The sequence below is a fragment of the Symsagittifera roscoffensis genome, chromosome 6 (assembly GCF_963678635.1).
Source record: "Symsagittifera roscoffensis chromosome 6, txSymRosc1.1, whole genome shotgun sequence".
Lineage (NCBI taxonomy): Eukaryota > Metazoa > Xenacoelomorpha > Acoela > Convolutidae > Symsagittifera > Symsagittifera roscoffensis.
Genome location: NC_087067.1, coordinates 51451793 through 51469794, shown reverse-complemented (window position 1 = coordinate 51469794; position 18002 = coordinate 51451793). Strand labels below are relative to the sequence as shown.

General features: G+C 41.1%; 1 protein-coding gene across 1 annotated transcript; it reads left to right on the top strand.

Annotated features, from left to right (window-relative positions):
• The first annotated feature begins 10499 nt into the window (after positions 1-10499).
• On the top strand, positions 10500-17778 carry LOC134848223 (glucocorticoid-induced transcript 1 protein-like). The gene is made up of 7 exons (XM_063865606.1): positions 10500-10850; positions 11011-11097; positions 13467-13644; positions 14038-14180; positions 14457-14535; positions 14616-14775; positions 17204-17778. Exons 1-7 carry the CDS (start codon positions 10512-10514, stop codon positions 17403-17405), a joined length of 1188 nt encoding a protein of 395 aa, XP_063721676.1. The 5' UTR covers positions 10500-10511; the 3' UTR covers positions 17406-17778.
• Positions 17779-18002: the final 224 nt, after the last annotated feature.

Sequence of the window (18002 nt, the reverse complement as noted above, 5' to 3'; positions counted from 1 at the left end):
CAGAGTACAACTCTCCCAGACAATAATCAGACAAGGGATAAGTGACGTGACGCCACTCAGGGGGAGTTCGAAGATCACAGAGAGAAAAGTAAGGAAGATGCCAGCGAAGAAAGTGTCTCGTGTAATGGACGTGCAGAAGAATAATCAATTAAAGTATAATTTCACGGGAGTTCCGGAGACAGATCCGAGAGCCTGCTTCAATCGAGCTACCTGGAGCCCGGCTGTGAACCTGCAGCAACCACCACTCGGGACATCTCACCTGATATTGGGAGACAGCTTAGTCCGAGTGCTAACGAATTTGAGGACCTCATGGGTCACCACGGTGATGGCCTTTGGAGGCGCGACAATTGCCCAATTATACCGGATGGTGGAGCTGATGAATCCCGGGAGGATACCCAGTGTGATGATATTAGTTGGGACGAATGATATCTCCAGAGGATCAGACGAGCAGGAAGCACAGTGGGAATCAATGATGGTGTGTTTGTTCACCACTCTCTGGCAGAAGTTCAGTTGCGCGGTACTGACCGTTTGCACGGTGCCAATGAACGCAAGAAACCTGACAGCATCAGGAAGAAGGCACAACGAGGGAGTCATGAGATGGAACAACATCTTAAGAAACCTAGCAAATCGAAATGCCGGAAGAATGATCCTTATGGACATTGAACACGAATTGAGAGCCATGGAGCAAGCCAGACTGACTTCGGATGGCATCCACTTTGACACAATCGAGGGACAAGCTTGGTTGAATCGAGTCTTCCAAGAACGGTTGGACGAGTTAGAAGCAGAACTCTCTGACACAGGAGTACTGAAGGAAGAGGGAACGGTGAATGATACGGTGATCACTACCTTTGTGCCTCCTAACCTGGAAACGCGTTTGGGTACAGTCCCAGCCGCAATAAATTACCGGCAACAAAGCTCCAGCGAATCAGGTCGAAGAACTGACGTGCAGGATCGGTTGGGAGAAGCACCGACGAGGAGGACAATTCATCCTAGGAGAAGGATAGGACCCGTCAACCAACCAAACGAAGGAGTAGCAGGCACGTCCAGATCAGACACTAGATCGGAGACAACGAGTAGCAGTCGAGAAGAGAGACCGAACAGAGGCTCATTGTTATGGTCTAGACCCATGCCGTCTCCCTGGCACATATACAAAGAAGAACTGATGAAGCTGGACCTGCAGAAAGTAAGCTTCATCGAAGATGCAAGGAGGATGCTAAATGGAGCGACGCTATCCGTCAGCAGATTATACTCAATAACCGGCGTAGACTGGTTGATAGCCGCTAGCATAAATTTCAGCTCCACGACAGCCTTAAGATTTGCTGACTTGGAAGGACTGCCCTCCAATAACACAATGGGACCTGTGAATGCAAGACCGTTGCAGGATGTCAGATTGAACCATGAGGAGAGGAATCGTGAGGAAAGGCCAGGAAGATTCCTGACGGCGAGAGCGCCAATTGGACAACACGTGAAGATATTCAGGCAACTGACGACACCACCTAGTCATGTGAAGGAGAGAGTATACCCAAAACAAGTGAACCAAGATGGTGATGCCCAGAGATATGGCGGATTGACAGCAATAAAGAAAGATGAGAGCATCTTCGCCGCCTACGACAAAGCAGAAATGAGAAAGGCCAAGATCATGGTAGTAGCGAATTCAGAGTTCGTGTACACCTCTAAGTCTTTGTTTTGGCCGGACGTCATAATGCTGGCCGCAGTTGACCTAGACCTATTGCAATCAGTGTCATTGGCTATAGGGGTACAAAGGCAGACAGAAATGAACCCGATAACGATTGTGTTTGCTGGCATCAATGACCATCTACACAGTAGAGGTTTTCTGAGCAGGCTCAGAGATCCTGCAACAGCAGAAAACGCAGTATGGCCAGCGATAAAAGACATCCTGGAGTCAATGGGTGAAGTGGTAGACGCGACAAAGGAGGGATCATTCAATAAAGTGACGTTGAGAGTAGTATTTGCGTTGTCTCCGGGGTATGCATATCTCCCGGATGGACTGAAATTTGTGTATGCAATGGTAGCCTTACTTTCGGAGGGAAAATATGATGTGATCATATCAGCCCCGAATCGCATGGTAGAGATGGAGAACCTGAAGCCACTTAAGGCTGAACTGCCTGCAGTATGGTCAGATATCTCAAACGCGATGAGAGGGTTCAAGGACCACGCGCTACACATGTTGGTGTTGGACGAAGTGCTGGGGTTGGAACTGTCCAACTTCAGTCGGCAACTCAAACTGAAACCAGGAATAGATGACGACCATCGAGTGATTACGGCAATGTCCAACGACTTGTGGTTCCGAGCAATGGAAGTGGCGAGTGAAGACACGAGAAGAAAGAATTCACTGGAGACGAGAGCTCATCTGGAAGCGATGGTGCTGAGAACCAAGCCGGAAGCAAACCAGTGGCTACACCTGAATCCGAGAGTAGCGGCATTGGGTGCAGATGCTTTTCAGCAAGGCCCAGTAATGATCACTAAGATATACGCCTACTTGTTGAAGGAGGTGAACCTGGCGGAAAATGCCGGAGAAAAGACAGCTGAGTTCGTGAACAGAATGTGTCAGATTACTCTGGAAACCTTCTGGACCCAGGAAGTGAAAGGACAGGAGGGATTTGAAAGGACAGACAGCATGCTAGAAGGGTTGGGAGCCGGATGGACCGCGTCCTTCTTGGCAAAAGTCTACCCGAAAGTCTCGCACTACTTGATAAAGGAATTCCTCCAAGCGGTAGTGAAAGTATCGATAGTGGAATTAATAGCCCTGTTTGTGACATTTGGAGCGGAGAATTTCGTGAAAGGACCGGTGATACTGCTTACGGATGGAATACAGAACCTGCGACTAGATGGACTTTTGACATTGATCGCAATAACCCACGGAAACTTGGGAGGGCTGATGAAACTGGCACGTTGTCCAGAGCAGATGAAAGAGAGAGTGAGGAATCTGGATATGAAGAAATCCACAGACTCGTGGAACAAAATAAGAGACCTGAGACACACTCTTATCCAGTATCTCTTGCAGCAAAATCGCTTTGGAACCGGAGAAGATGTTGAAAGACAATTGAAAGAGAGGAAGATGTTAGACGACATGTTGGAGGCATGCCGCTGTTAACAGATTTGAGCTTAGCTATGAGAATCGATCCCTTGGCACTGATCAGAGGAGTCACGGAGTTCGTGACAGTGATCTATGGACCAGCAGTCACCTTTGCGTTCCCTGACGTTAAAGTGGAAGCATATAGGAGGTCGGTGTTGCACCTGAACCTCATATCGGCAGTGGACGGTAGTACACTGAACTGGTGTGAGCAGCACGCATTGCGAGAGCTCATGAGTGAAGATCTGTTATTTGCGAAAATATCGGAGCCAGAGATGACAGTCATCAATTTTGACGATCACTTCTGTGACCGCATGGGAGAAGTAGAAAGAGGGCACATCGAGGTGTTTCCAAAGCTTTGGAATCTGAGGCCCTATGACAAAACGAATGGCGAAATGACCAGAGTGCCTCGTCTCACAGCAGCGTATCACAAGTTGAGAGAAGAGACGAATGACTGGGGCGATTACAAGAAGCTACCCGAAGCAATCCCTGAATTCCCTCTGATAAGAAGGATGTTGCTCGGAGCAGTCTCCGTAGTACAAACTCCTAGGTTGAGAGCATTCGAAACCAATGAAAGGAGAGTAGGGAATTTCTCGGCGACGATGGATCCATACTTCGTGGGGAGAAATGCCGCCGTGTTACAGTACACACGATTTGCGTACACGGATCAAGCGACGAGAAGGCGAATAAGCAACGCCGCTACTCCCAAGCCTGAAGGATTTGATGAGGAATGGAGACGACTAGGCTTAGCTCCAATGAGGATGAGAGGCAGGACTGAATTGCCTGAAGCCTCAGTAATCCTGACCAGTGTGAGAAAAGAGATGAAAGTTGCGGGAATATTGCAGACGAGAATTTTCCTAGCACCCTTCGGCTGCGAAGAAACTAAAGTGGTCCATGGAGAAGAGGAAGATAAATCAGCCGGTACATTGCTCATACCGAGATTCCAGGAAGAAGCTGATGATGACAAACAAGGACCATCGAACTCGAATGGGGACAAGTCAGAAGGAGATGACGGACAGGGTGGAAACCGTCAGACGGAAGAACCCATGCAACAAGATCAAGCTGGTGGGGAAGACGACAGGGCATCGACAGGAGGAACATCCAGCCTGGATTTCAATATCTTCAGTGATCTTGAGAATAATGCAGACACGTTGGAAACGACTGAGCCAGCGGATGAAGGCATCTCGACACTGGAACCTCCGTCAGCCTTTGAGGAAATGAAACGGAATTTGCCGGAGAGCAGCTCTCCTGGCAATACAAGAAATAACGATCAGAGAATCCTCATGGAATCACCTCGGAGGAGAAGAATAGAGGCCTCAGCCAGAGTACCTTTCTTGGGAACGCTACCCGAAGAAGAATGGGAAGTACATCACCGAGACCACGAGAGTAGGACGGGATGTAAGCTGGACAGAGTGGCGTTCATGGAAGAAGTCTGGACTGTGATTCAGAGCTATGGGACCCAGTCCATTCTCAAAACAGGTCTCAATCAACCCTTGATGAGAGAAGTACTTGACAAGCTTGATGAGTGTGAAGGGAGACTGAGTGAGTTATTGATCGACTCAGCCACTGATGAGAGTGAAGCGAATTCTCCCATCAAGATAACACCGCAGGACATTGAAGGAGAGGTGGTGTACCTGTCAAGGACCAGGAGAGGAACGATGCGATCGAAAATGGTGATTGACAAAATCAATGCGATGAAAATGAAGTTAGGCAGCAGAGTGATGCCGAGGAGGATTGGAAAGACGAAAGTGGATTCGGAAATATCGATGAAAGCTGGTAACTCAGCGAAAAGAAAACGAGTCGAGGAAGTCATGGATTTGGGGCAAGGTGATTATCAATTGTCTGGCACAGATAGAATATTAACTGATATAGCGATGGTGCCACCCATTCTCATGGCGGGGATAAAGTCAACCGGTTATAAATCCAAAAGGAGTGACCGCACTCTGACTGGAGCGACTTTAGAAATGGAAATACTCAGTCAATGTGGAGAGAGTAAAATGAGGGACTTCAAGCCATCTCCAATGAATCATGGAAAGGGAAGTGTTGCAGGACAACTAACACCAGTGGAATACAACAGACTGACAGTGTCTGAGACAGTGTCGATAGATGAACCCACCGGTGGATACATGGAGATGTTGGAATACCGAAACTCGGCTAGAGGGCATGTAATGGCCCTGGAAGAAGAAAAAGCCATGGAGGGTTATCTGGAAACAATGTTGCAAGGCACCACCCTCAAGCAGAAGGCGTACGGAACTTTGGCGTCGTCTGACGTACAGGCGGAGACGATCGAGCAGTTGGTGAGCCTTCCATGGAAAGCAGTAGTATTGAGGTATTTCGAAGAGGAAATGAGGACTACGCCAAGAATACATGCTCTCGTGGCAGTACCTTACGTAAGGACAGAATTACAACTCAGGCTCGCCTGGTGCATGATGGGACTGACTCGCGAAGAATATGATTCAGAAGAAAGGAAGAGATCAAAGGAGGAAAAAGTTTTCCTTATGACGAATCTGAGGGATCTGATAGTCCAGGAGGGAGCAGCAGTAGCGTGTGCAAAGCGGAGAGACGCTCTCTGTTTCATTCGATTCCTGATAGAGCAGATTTCAGTACCTGCAATAAGCACTTGTGTTAAAATGTTGAAGGAAGGCGATGAGCGAACGAAAGCCATGTTCTTGCTAGCAATGCTGGATATGCAGCAAAGTAAACCGATGAGGGTGAACATGAAAGAACCTGAAGAATTGGAACCCATGAAAAAGATAGACGAGATCAGGAGATTCTCAAACAAGGAGTTGAGGCTCACTAAAGAATCTATGGGAGCATTGCCAAAATCCAGTGAATACTGTGGACCGATCAAGAAGAAGTCATATAGCTATGTATCCGGGATTATAGGGATGGCATACAATCCTTTCCTGAGTGAAGACATACGTGATTGCTTCTTTGATTATGAGCAGGCGGTGTTACTAAGATTCTGGACGTCCAGAATTGTGACGACTAAGAGCGTTAACAATCCACAGGCCAAATTGGGATTGGTCTTGGAAGAAGAGGTGACTGCACCTTCAGTACCAAAATCCGACAAGAGAGTGGAATTTGGGTTGGGATTCTCAGATGAATTACTGAGAACGAGCTTGATGGCAGTGTGGGAATTGATGAAGCCATCGTGGTGTCCTAGTCCCAACGCTGACTCAATATTACGGGCGACACAGGACATACAGAGGGAACTGAATGTGGACTGTAACCTGCGTGACCTCAACATCATATATAATGTGATGATAACAGCCTCTAAGAGCAACGGAGAAGATAGAGTGGAGTTGCCTGGCTGGGGACCAGAAGACTGGGTCAAACCTGGTAGCTGTCTGGCGGAAGTCTGTGGACTAGAGGGTCACGTTTGTGGAAGTCTAGACTGTGTGAAAACCCTGGAGAAACAACACAAGCAGTTGACGGTATTGTTTGGAAATGTAGTGATGAAAGCAAGAACGGAAACGGAACTGATAGCAGATTGCCATGGAGGAACCGATGTGAATCTAGTGACAGCACTAGGATTCTACAGCATGTTTGGTTCTTTAGAGTCACTATTGAATCTAGAACAGAAACATGAGATGGTCACAGCCATCAGCGTAGAAGTATTCCCAGGAGTTCTGCAGACTGAGCAGAAGTATATAGGAAAATGGAGGGAAGCAATCGAAACGGAGATGAACATCAGACACAGCGAAACTTATTGTAGACCATCAGGAGCACGATATTTGGTGGGTTCAACGTTGGCTCCAATGTGCAAGAGCAGATACCCTGTACATTTCGTGGCTGTGGACGTGAAGAGTACAAGAACGATCGTGGATCAAGCTTTCTCAGTGCCAAAGTGCGTGAGATTGGCGAGAATGTCTGAAAAGTCTTACGAGTTACTATGTAAGATGTTCTCAGCAGTCCCAGAAAGAACCAAAGAGGAGTTGGAGTCAATACTAGGAAAGAAGTTCATGGGATATGTGAGCGGGAACTTCAGTGACTTTGAAAAACAGAAACAGAGAGGATCAACTGTCACAGCTTACAATGCAGTAGATGAGAATGATGAGATCCACCGAGTGATGATGGAAGTGGAGCCATTGCTGGAAGCTTCGGGAAAACGGAATTGGAGGAGCATCATGTTGACACATGACGAGTTTCCTTGCCACTGCTTGCTGCAGACCTGGTGGTATCCCAAGCGTAGTAATCTGGTGTTGATCTGGGACTCTGGAGAGCTGCTCTCCATGGGTTTACCAGATTCATCACAGCCCATAACAATAGTGATAGTGGGAGTTATGATGGCGATACGATGGCTGGAAGCTCATGTGAGAGAAAATAATAGACAGGAGGCACCGACGAGAGAACAATTGCAGAAATTAGATTGTCTAAAAGATTTAGATCTTTTTGAGACAATGTGCAAAGTTCTAAACATTCCGATGGAAGTGAAGAAGATATGGGCAAGAAAACGATTGATGCCATGGTTCAGAGCTAACATGACTGCATGGTTGTACGAGTATGCGAAAAAGCATATGTCGAAACATGGCAGAGTGTACAGTGGATATCAGCTGGACATTGGGGCAGGAGCTTTCAAGCGAACTTTCGTGACCCATCGGAATGCAGTGACCACCGCTGTGAAAAGAATTTCCAGGACGAGCGAGCGTAGTGGAAGTGAGAGGGCAGAGATGCTGAAAGAAGATTTGGAAAGAAACGTGGCGTTGTGTCTCCACAACAGCTTCTGTAGAAACAGAGAATCAAACGTGGATCCCCTACCTTGCTGTAAACAGAGGGTGGAAGAGCAGAAGTGTTGGAGGACGGCTTCCAACAGCGTCAGGATAGTCAATGACGTGCTACAAGACACGGAGACCGAGAGTGCAGAGTCAGCGTCACAGGAGGAGGAAATGGAGCATTGATGAATGGTCGAGAAAACAAGAGGCAACAAGAAAGAAAATTAGAAGAGTTTAGAAGTTTTAGAACTTCTAAACGACGAAAAAAGAAGAGAACAAAGGGATGATGAAGAAAAGTTAAAACTCAAAATTGTTTTATGTGTGTGAAAAACTCAAGTGAGAAACCAAGCAACCAAGTTGTAATTGAAAACTGAAACATTTAAGTTGAGTTTGGAAATTGTTGCATTTATAAATTTGCATTTTGGTTTTAGTTGAAGTGGCTTTAGAGACACTCACTTATTATTTATTTAGAAAGGCTTGAGGGAAGAGTATATTTAAATATTCCAGCCTGCATGATTGTTTTTAATCACTTAGGAAGACTGATCACTTTGTGGTGACATGAAAAACTGGAGTAACTTCTTGAGGAGGGAGGTTGTTGCATTGTTCTTTCTAACCACAAAGTTTCTTAGTTTTAATATTCAGGACAATAAACAAGCAAGATTTCCGAAGGGAAGGAGCATAGTAGGATAATTTTAGCTTGTTGGTTGGCAGGACTGTCCTGCAAGCCAACACCTTTTAAATCTAGGAGAAAAAGTTTCAATCGGGATATTGACACTGGAAGTCAGAAAATATGTTTTATCTTAAGTCATATCCTCAATGTGCAGATTAATGAAAGAATTTGAAGGCTATAGTGATGTAGTATGATGCCATTTATATTCTGCAGTGAGTCGATGTGACGTAGGTAAAAGTAATTTCGTGCATTTTGTAAATTCTGTTCGATGACACTGTAACCATTTAGAACATTGCGCGATTCAATGAGGACATTGACCGGACTGTCCGGGGAGTATGTGACATTCGACCAGAATGGCCAAAATGCAGTCTCTGCAGAATTCGGTATTTTAGCAGCAAGCCTTCCGAATTGGCGATTTAGAACGGATAAGGACATTATTTGAACGATTAGCCAAACGGTGAAGGCTAGAAGATTCTGGAATTCTAATTTTTAAAAATTCGAATTATGACGTCATATTTCTGAGAAACGTCAGAGACGGCCATTTTAGCTAAAATAGCAGAAAGAAAGAGAACAACTTTATCTGCGATTACTAACAGTACGAAAATCGAGACTAAAAAACAACAACGAACTACCGAACAGCAGAGGACGTTCCGAGTTGCAACTATTGTGCTGTTACAATAGTTGCAAGGCCGTTGCGAACAACGGTGAAGGGTAAAAACCAGCCCTCCGAGTTAGCGTGAACCTGAGGTTAAGGAGCTTGATTCGCCGGATTCAAGAATCCGGAAGGGTCTCGGGACGGGAACTTTTATGAACTTGTATTGAATTTTAGCATCCTGTCATGTCCTGACTTGAATTTAACTGATATTTTGATTAGTTTTGACAAGGATGAGGTGCTAGGAGTTGGGGGAAAGGGTTGATCCATCTTCGATGGAGATGATGATTTTTATCTACTGAACAAAAACAATAGTAATATGATAAGTAGTAGCCCTGTTTTTAGGAGTGACCTCGTGGTCTGGGGATACTGAGACCCAGCCATGAGCTCACTAACTTTGCATGTAATTCAGTTAATTTGAGCGTTCTGGTCGAAGCCGGAGAACAGTAACGTTTTTGTCAGCCTGATGTAAGAAAGACCACCGAAAAGTACTGGCTTGGTAGAGACGGTGAAAAACATGCAAAGCTCTGTTTAGACGCTAGCCAGTCGTGTTAAGACTTAGTTTTGTTATCCGTCGATATGTATCTTCCGGGCGAATGTTACAAAGCCACTTGACAGACCTGTCTTCAAAAGCACCCAAAGGGCGCTCGACGCTCAGTCACAAACATCAAATATAACATATCTGTTAAATAAGTTTGAGAAAATTGGTTTGAGAAGTAAGTTTGAGAAAATTGGCAAAACTTCTTATCGAAAAAATTAGCCTAATTGTTGTGATAAGAAGTTTTGCCAATTTTCTTTATAAAATCAAGGAGTGCACTGTGTTTTTGATGCATTAATAACACCCATGATTGAGACACAATTTCCCGAAGTTCGATTACAGTCGGGACCTGTTTTTTGTGGAAATGAAAATTTTCGACCATTTCATACATTCGTGGTAACTTTTTTGTCAGCCTAGATCTGGCACAAATATTCGCTTGTTTGCATTTTGAAAGCTTCTGGAAAATTTAGTTTGTATTTTGAAAATTCTGCTTTGCCTATGTGCTTAGATGATTATCTTTAAGAGTAATGAACGTTGTGAAAACTTATATAGGCCTTAGCGATTATAAAAATGCCGTGAAAAGGGTTCAGGCTCAATTTTGGTTTTTCGCGGTTTGATTTATTAATTAAACTTCGACCTTGCTCCCACCTTTTAACCTTGTCGTGTTTTTTTTTCTGAAGACAGGTCAGTTTTTTTTCCGTTTCTTTGCATTCATTATTTTTTTCAAACTCAGTTGGCTACGTTATACATCCTGCAAATGAACATTATTGCGAAAACGTTTGAGAATTTACTTTTAAATATTATTTCTGTAAAATTATGGTTTCTAGTATTTTCCAGATATTATGGAGTGCGCGGTGCCATCTTCCCAAAGTCCTGATCAGGAAAACTCATCACTCGTTCGACGAAATTCCAAAAATTTCCCGGTCAAGGCTACATATAATTTTAGCTTCAGAAGCAGTGAAGCTTGTTTTGCGGACATATCAAACATCAAACCTATCTTAAAACGAGACTCTCCAATGTTTCATATCGGAAATCGAAGTCCAGCAAATGCCCTTGAATATGATTTGAGTAATACAATTTTATCACCCGTTGAAGCCAGCCATAGTATCAGAAGAACTTGTTCTGTAGATGCACTTAATTCCTACAGTAGAAGAAGTCATAGAGACTATCGGAACTCTAAGGTAAGCGATTTGTATAGTTAAATTGTAATGAAGATAGTTGGAGTTCTATTAAACTGATTTTTTTTCTGTTCAAATTATGTAATTTTAGTTCTTTAAAAGTCACTATTGTTGAAAGCCCAGAAATGCCGTCTTGAATATTTTGTTTTTATAATCCTTTTAGTTATGCAAGTGTGTCGACGAAATTCGGCAGCATCGGAGACTCTCTTCTCTGTGTTCATATGGCGATGAAAATACGACATATAGAGACGTAAGTTTTAAGTATGATATGCGTCTTTCTGAAATCTAGATTATTGAAATCTAGATGTTTGTTTTTGGAAGGGATTTATTGTTCTTCATACTTGCAAGAGGAAGTGTCTTGTAATCGGGAACCTCACTTTTTTCTTTTCCCATGCAACTTTTCGTACAAATTTTCAACTTGCTTTATGATGGAACCCTAACAATTTCCAAGTTTTTTCCTAGTAGTAGTAGTAAAATACTTTATTTACCAAAAAAAGGAATTTCAATTTTAACGAAACAGATTGAGTTCGATCAGTTTAGAACAACTTGGCCTAAAGGTAGCGTCGTCGCCTTTGCACTCTAGGTCTGGGGACGAATCTCGGTCGGACCTTGTTTTTTTTCCAATATGTATGCAATTGAATTTTTTCCCCTTAAAATTTAATTTTCGGACTTTCGTTTGTAAGCTTTGAATTTGTCGGCTTAGTTGTCAGATCACGGTTTTTTAACGCTTGCGATTAGGAAGCGTTATCAAACCGGAATTTATACTTTTTCGGCTTGACAACTAGTTTAATAGAATCTCTTGAATCATTTTACCTTTGGTTCATATGAAATCAAAAGTCAGACGTTAATTCGCACATGTGGCAACGAGCTAATGCACCTGCCTAAAAAGACAAAGGTTAATGGTTCGAATCCGTCCAGGTCCTTTTTTTGTCCGCGCGTAACAAAAGCTTTGTTGGACATTTTTTAGTCTGCCTTTTTGTCGGATCAGTTGCCTCAGCAGCAAATCTAACTAAATTTGGGGCAATTTCTACTCAAATGAAAAATTAAGTGGCGCAAAGCTACGCTGCGCCTATCTGTGATGAAATCAATTCTTTTCCGGCTCAACTGAAATCTGCTAAAAGTCTTCTGGTTTTGTTTCCTCTTCGTAACTTTGGTTCGTTGCTTATTTGATATTAACCGTTGCGATAAAGAAGAAGAAGAATTTATTTCTCCATATAGTTGATAATACAAGCATCAATTTATTTAAATTATTAAATCAACAAAATGGAGGGCATAGACAAAAGGCGCAGTATGTGCCTACTTGACGTCTACCCGTTGAACAAATTATGATTGCAACTAAGTAATAAAGATAAATTTACATTCGAAAAAATATAGGATTGTGGGGAAAAAAATATTTTCCCCCTAAAATTAAGCCCTCATTAAGAAATAGTTATTACATCTAGTCCTGTCATTTCGGCCAATTCTCATTCCAGCTGACGAAGTATGAGAAATAATATGAAAAAAAAATAAGCAGGGATATTGCAATAGCGTCACCCTTGCGATAGGCAAGAGTATTGCAATCGGGTACTAGACTTTTTTTCCTAAAATAATTTTGCTCACAGGACTCATTTTATCTTTATTTTCTGGCATGCTCAATTTCTTTGAAAATTCAAATATAACTACTATACTTTAAGTAGTTATTAGATAAAGCCCGTTTCGGGTTCTATCTTTTTTTTTACAGAAAGTGGGTTCAGGGTTTTTAGGGTTCATGGTTTTCCTCCTAGTTTCCATCGGTTCATTTTTTGTTTGTTTTTTTAAATACCATTTTAAAAGTCTTAAGGTTTTTATTGGATTACTTCTCTTCCAATTTAAAGTTTTTTTTGCTATAACTGAAAGTTCAGCAATTCGTAAATTACCAAGTCTGATTTTGAGGTTTTTTTCATTTTTTTTGTTTTTAAAACATAAAGTTTTAGTTTATGTTGTCTCGGCTCAGTGAACTTAAGTAATTTCAAGGACAAAATATATCCGTATGCGATTTATTATGACAGCAGTTTTGTTTTCGCCTCAACAGTTTTTTTACCAAAGTTTGTCGCCTTTGTTGCCGCTCGGGAAATGATTTATAAAGACTGTTTATGAACTTCATCAGATTTAAAAATGAACATTTTGTAGCTGTAGTTAGTCCATATCTTCAAGTTATTTTTTCAAGGAATCTTTTTAACTTAGTTTTTCAGAATTTTGTTGACCTCTGTCTTTTTTCCATATAGTATTTTGTAACGTACTGTGTTTTTTTGCATCCCAGGTGTTGCGAAGCCTCGCTTCGCCTCTTTGTCGAATGTCTGGCACGTTTGCCTAGAATGAAGTTTCTTTCGATACAAATAAAAATTTAAATTTTTGTAGGCATAGTTTTTTTCAACATTTTTCATTTTTTCGACTTCTTATGTTTTTTTTTGTGTTTGTGTCCTATCGCAAGTGGTGCGAAGGAACGAACGCTTCGCCTCTGTGTTTCGGAACTATGTAAAAATTGTGATTATTTTTTCGAACATAAATTGTTGACTTAGTTGGCTTTGAGTAATAGGTTTTCCTTTCACTCTTTTTATTCAAGTCTTATTTGTTTTGAAAGTATGTTTTGGTTGTTTACAGAAGTTACGGATAAAGAAAGTTCTTAAAAGTTCAGGCAGGTCATTTGGTAATTCTTGTGGACGTTGTCAATTCTCTCCGAATGCTGGCAAAGCCCAACGACCTCTAAGCGCAACCCCTAACTCGAGTTCATTCAGCGGAAGACACTCAGTGATTGGATTTCCTATTGGATCGCCATTAGGTATAATGCTTTGCTCAAGTTTAAACAGTCTTCCGCTCAAATTCAGACTTTGAATGATCGAATTTTTAACAGACATGCCACGCGAACGGTCTTATGACTCAAGTTTCCATATTTTTCCGTTTTTTTTTGAAGAATTTAACGAGCTCTCCTGAATTAGTTGTTATTATTAAAAAGCACCGTGGGCATTTCTTTTGTGAAAATGTCAGCTATGGTTGCTCAGTCAAAATTTAGCCGTATTGAGTTAGCTAGATGAAAAACCCTTTGACAAATACTAGCTATCTAGGAAGGATGCAAGTCGCTACCTTCGTTCGATGGCAGCGTAGGGCTTTGAGCTGAATTAGAGCTGGTTAATGCCTAGTGGTGAATTGTGTTAAACTAGAATGGGGGGTTTAGGTAGTAATGGGCTACAGAATTTGTCTTTGACTCTCAGCTCAGGAAGTTCCCCTGTGGGAAGTGTAAGTCAACAACACAGACAAAGGAGTAGTATAGACAGTGCAATCGAACTGGAGTGCATTCCTACTTTCTCTTACGACACAGTGAGTTCACAAGAACATGTTTTATAAAATCAGTTGAACCGATCATATTGTACCCTCAAAACAAGGTTTAGACTCTCAATGACTAGATTTTACTTCATTAATTAGGAATATAGATGATTACTGTTTGAGTCTCTCACCTTTTGGTGTGTTTCATCAAACTGAGCGTTATCTTGGTCATCATCGCTCAGAGTTTGGAAAGCAATTCAAAACTTCTTTTCAAAAAAAGTAATTTGAATTGTTTTTTGTTGATGTGAAGTCAGTGTGATATCCTTTCAGAGCTTCAGTCTTCTCGATGGCCGCAAATGTCCAGTGGAGTTTGAGAGATTCTCAGCAGAGGAAAGGAGCTCAAACAACTGTACGAAATTCTTTTCTCTACTATTTGTAAAATGATGCTTGGGTTTTTTGTTCACGAAAATCGGGCATAACTGTTTGCAGTGTCCTCCCTGTTATGGCCGCCTAGTCCCCGCTGTCTAGGCTCATCTGCGAGTGGAGGAGGAGGGAGAAAGGCGTCTCTGAGTGGAGGCTGCTCCCCCAATGCATTCGCAAGAGAACCCCCCGCAGGCTGTGAGAGAGTCGAGGTCATACATGAAGACAGGTGTGATTTTTGAATTATTGGGTCTTGTTATTGACGTAAGAATGCGTAACATATGCTTTTTATGAAGTGTCAGTGAACATAGTGAATCAAAAGAGCATCAGCTCCGTTAACTAGTTTTTAATCAAACGTCAATTATATTGTTTATGCCGCCTACTGATTCATCCATTTCTTCAATTTTACAACTCGATATTACATTTATTACATTCGATAAACTTTAATTGTGCAGTAAACATGAAATCTTTGAGGGAAGATGTTTTGTATGTTGACGTAGATTTTTTCGTTTTGATTTCAGTTTTTAAACACTAGGGTTTGCCAATAACAATTTATTAGCGTGGTTGAACTTGTCAAATGAGAATTTTCGTTCTATAAGTGTGTTGGTGAATGAGACATGGCTGCTCTCGAAAAATTTCGACTTCATTTTTGTTAGCCTCATTGATCGTAGTGAGAACACTTATATGCGTCGTGTTAAAAATTTTTCTCCTTTCTGGGAAAAATTCACAAATTTGTGCGCAAATTCTGAAAGTTCAATCAAATTTCATTAGATTGATGGAAATTACATTATGCTCTTCAATAATGAAAGTGCAAATGAGGCGAAAGTTTCAAAAGTGGATTTCAATTTTAAGATTTCCAAGTAGAATGAAAAAGATACCTAGTTTTCAAGTTGATACAGTTTTCTCAAGTTATTTTTTATAGAAAAAAATGTCACTCATACAAATTTCTAAAAATTGAAAAAGATTAAAGCCATGTTTTTTTTTGTTTTTTGAGTTCCTTGAAGCTTTCAAATTGAGTTTTTTAAGGTGAGGTGGACGTAAATCCATGTTTCAATTAGATTTGATAATTCTCTTGCGAGAGCAAGTGAACTTGTAAATCGAAACTTTTCTTACAAGTCTTTTAGACCACCTTTCACTTGATCTAGTGGTAAAGAACAAGGCTTCGGAAGATAAAATTGAGTCCTGGCCAGCCTTGTATTTTCCGGATTGTGTAGAGATCAATTTTTTGGAGAATTTGAATGGTCGGATTATGGGTTCACCTTCAAAGCGTGACTTTCCTTGTCTTAAGAAATTGATAGTCGTTCTGTGATTTTGTCTAATCTACTTGTTATTTTAGCGAGTGTTTTTTTTTTTGCTTAAAGGAGAACATACTCGTTTGAAAAGAAAAAGATTGTTGTGCTTTTCAGGAAGATTAGAGCTCATACACTTCGATTTTCAAATTTTTGTAGCTCAAATTTATTCAATTCTAATTTTTTATTTTCGACTCCTATGACTTCTAACCAAGTTTTATCGGCGTAAATGCCGCTTGGCTGGTGATGTAATTGCTCATGGTTTTTCTTGAAATGTTTTCCTCAAATTGAAAACCATTCGAGACAAACAAGGAAATATTTGTAGATGCTTTTTATCGTTTTTTAAGAGTAATGCACGTAGTGAAGACTATTATATAGGTCTTGCTGTTTTTTTTTTCAAGAAAAAGTCTTAAAATATTGATACACTTAGGTATAATGCACTTTTGAGTTAATTGAAATTCACCTGCTGAAAGTGACCTAAATAGCACTCTCTAAATACGAACATGGAAATGGCTTGAAAAACGTGAACGATTTCTAGTTTCGAAAGTGGAATTTATTTTTAAGAATTCCCAGCGGAATGAAAACTTTGCCTATTGTTCCAGTTTTCTCAAGTGGGGTTCATGTTCTCAAAAAAGTGCCAATCATAAATTGTTCTAGAAACTCAAAGAGATTAAAGGCATCTGTTTTTTCTTTGAAATTCGAAAGTTGCGATTTTTTCAAGAAAGTGTTTTTTTTTTATGTTTACTTGCGTTCATTTCTGTTTTCCAATCTTCGATTGGCTATGTTTTTACCCTTGGTATAACAAGGGTATTGCAATTGGGTGTTAGACTTTTTCAATGAATAGTTTTCTTTACAGAATGGTCAAAATTAAAAATTATTGTCAAGATTCAGTTCATAATGAATTCCAATTTCTTTGCGTCTCCCTCAAACTTAGCCTGGAGGTAAAGAATGCGCCTGGGACAGCAAAAGATTTGTCTGCTTATGTTTTGTTGGCTTAGTTGCCAAATTGTAGAATTGTTTTTTCAGTTTTCTTACATTATAGTTGCTTTTAATTCTTACATTACTTAGTTCCTGGGTACATTATCTTCAGATGCTTATTTCACAATATTGGCATGTTTTTTTGTTTCAAAACTAGCCTTATTCATTTTGATAAATATACTTTTTTTCGACGTTTTCGAATTTGTTTATTCATTTTTTTGTTTTGTATCGCAAGTGGTGCGAGGCTCAGCTTCGCCTGTGTAAAATTTTCTTCGAGTTAGTTGTTTCCGTCTCAATTTCTGTCTGCTAACTAACAATTCTACTTGAGTTATCGCAAGTTCTCTGAAGCTCAACTTGGCCGGTGTATTATAATAGTGTGATGTGTTTCAGGGCTCTAGCAGATTTCTCGAACACTCGGATCTTTTTCGCTCCGGACAAAAAAGTGGGTCTGATTCTGAAGCCAAGTTCCAACTCCGCCTTCTGTCCCCTCCTGCCCGCCAAGGGAATAAACAACAACAATAACAGCAACACCAACTCTCACATAGATTTAGGATCGAACATTTCAGTTTGTACAACCGAAGGGACCAAGTAGAATTTTCAGAAAAACATTTTCAGCTGATTCAATCATTCGGTTTGCAGAGAATTCAATTCTAATCCTGGACAACAACATTCAATTAAACGCCGAGTTTCACAATTTTAAAGATTTTAAACAATCTGTTAGCGTTGAGAAATTTTTGACCCCGCGAGCCTGCTGATGCTGCTCAGCTGTTATAGTGAACTTAGTCAGTTCTGGTTATAAATATTTATATATAAGTTTTGCATGATATTTTCCGTAGTTAACAGTTACTTTATTATCTAGAATAGTTAATTGATTAGAATTTGCTGTTTGAAGCAATTTTGCTGTCTCAACCTGGTGTTTCAGACTATATATATTACGCGCCTGTTACTGAACAGGGGGACGCAAGCTCGACTTTTTGCTCCAGTTAAAGTAGCTTCTGCGACGATCTAACTCGTATTGATACTTGAGTTTGTTAATTGAAATTGGATCAGGCAATTTGCAATTCTAAGGTACTCTTTCTAACCTGGAGCTCGGACCAAAATGTTGCTATTACTCTAAAACCAGGGCTTTGGTTGGGCTCAGGTTTTCAACAATCTCATAATCCGGAAGGACCAAATTTTAACACATTGT

Bases quoted from the DNA above. Each gene is read 5' to 3' on its own strand.
- LOC134848223 (XM_063865606.1), top strand. From the start codon at position 10,512: ATGGAGTGCGCGGTGCCATCTTCCCAAAGTCCTGATCAGGAAAACTCA. The intron at 13,645-14,037 runs GTATAATGCTTT...TGGGGGGTTTAG, and splicing joins TCCTATTGGATCGCCATTAG to GTAGTAATGGGCTACAGAAT. The intron at 14,181-14,456 runs GTGAGTTCACAA...ATATCCTTTCAG, and splicing joins CTACTTTCTCTTACGACACA to AGCTTCAGTCTTCTCGATGG.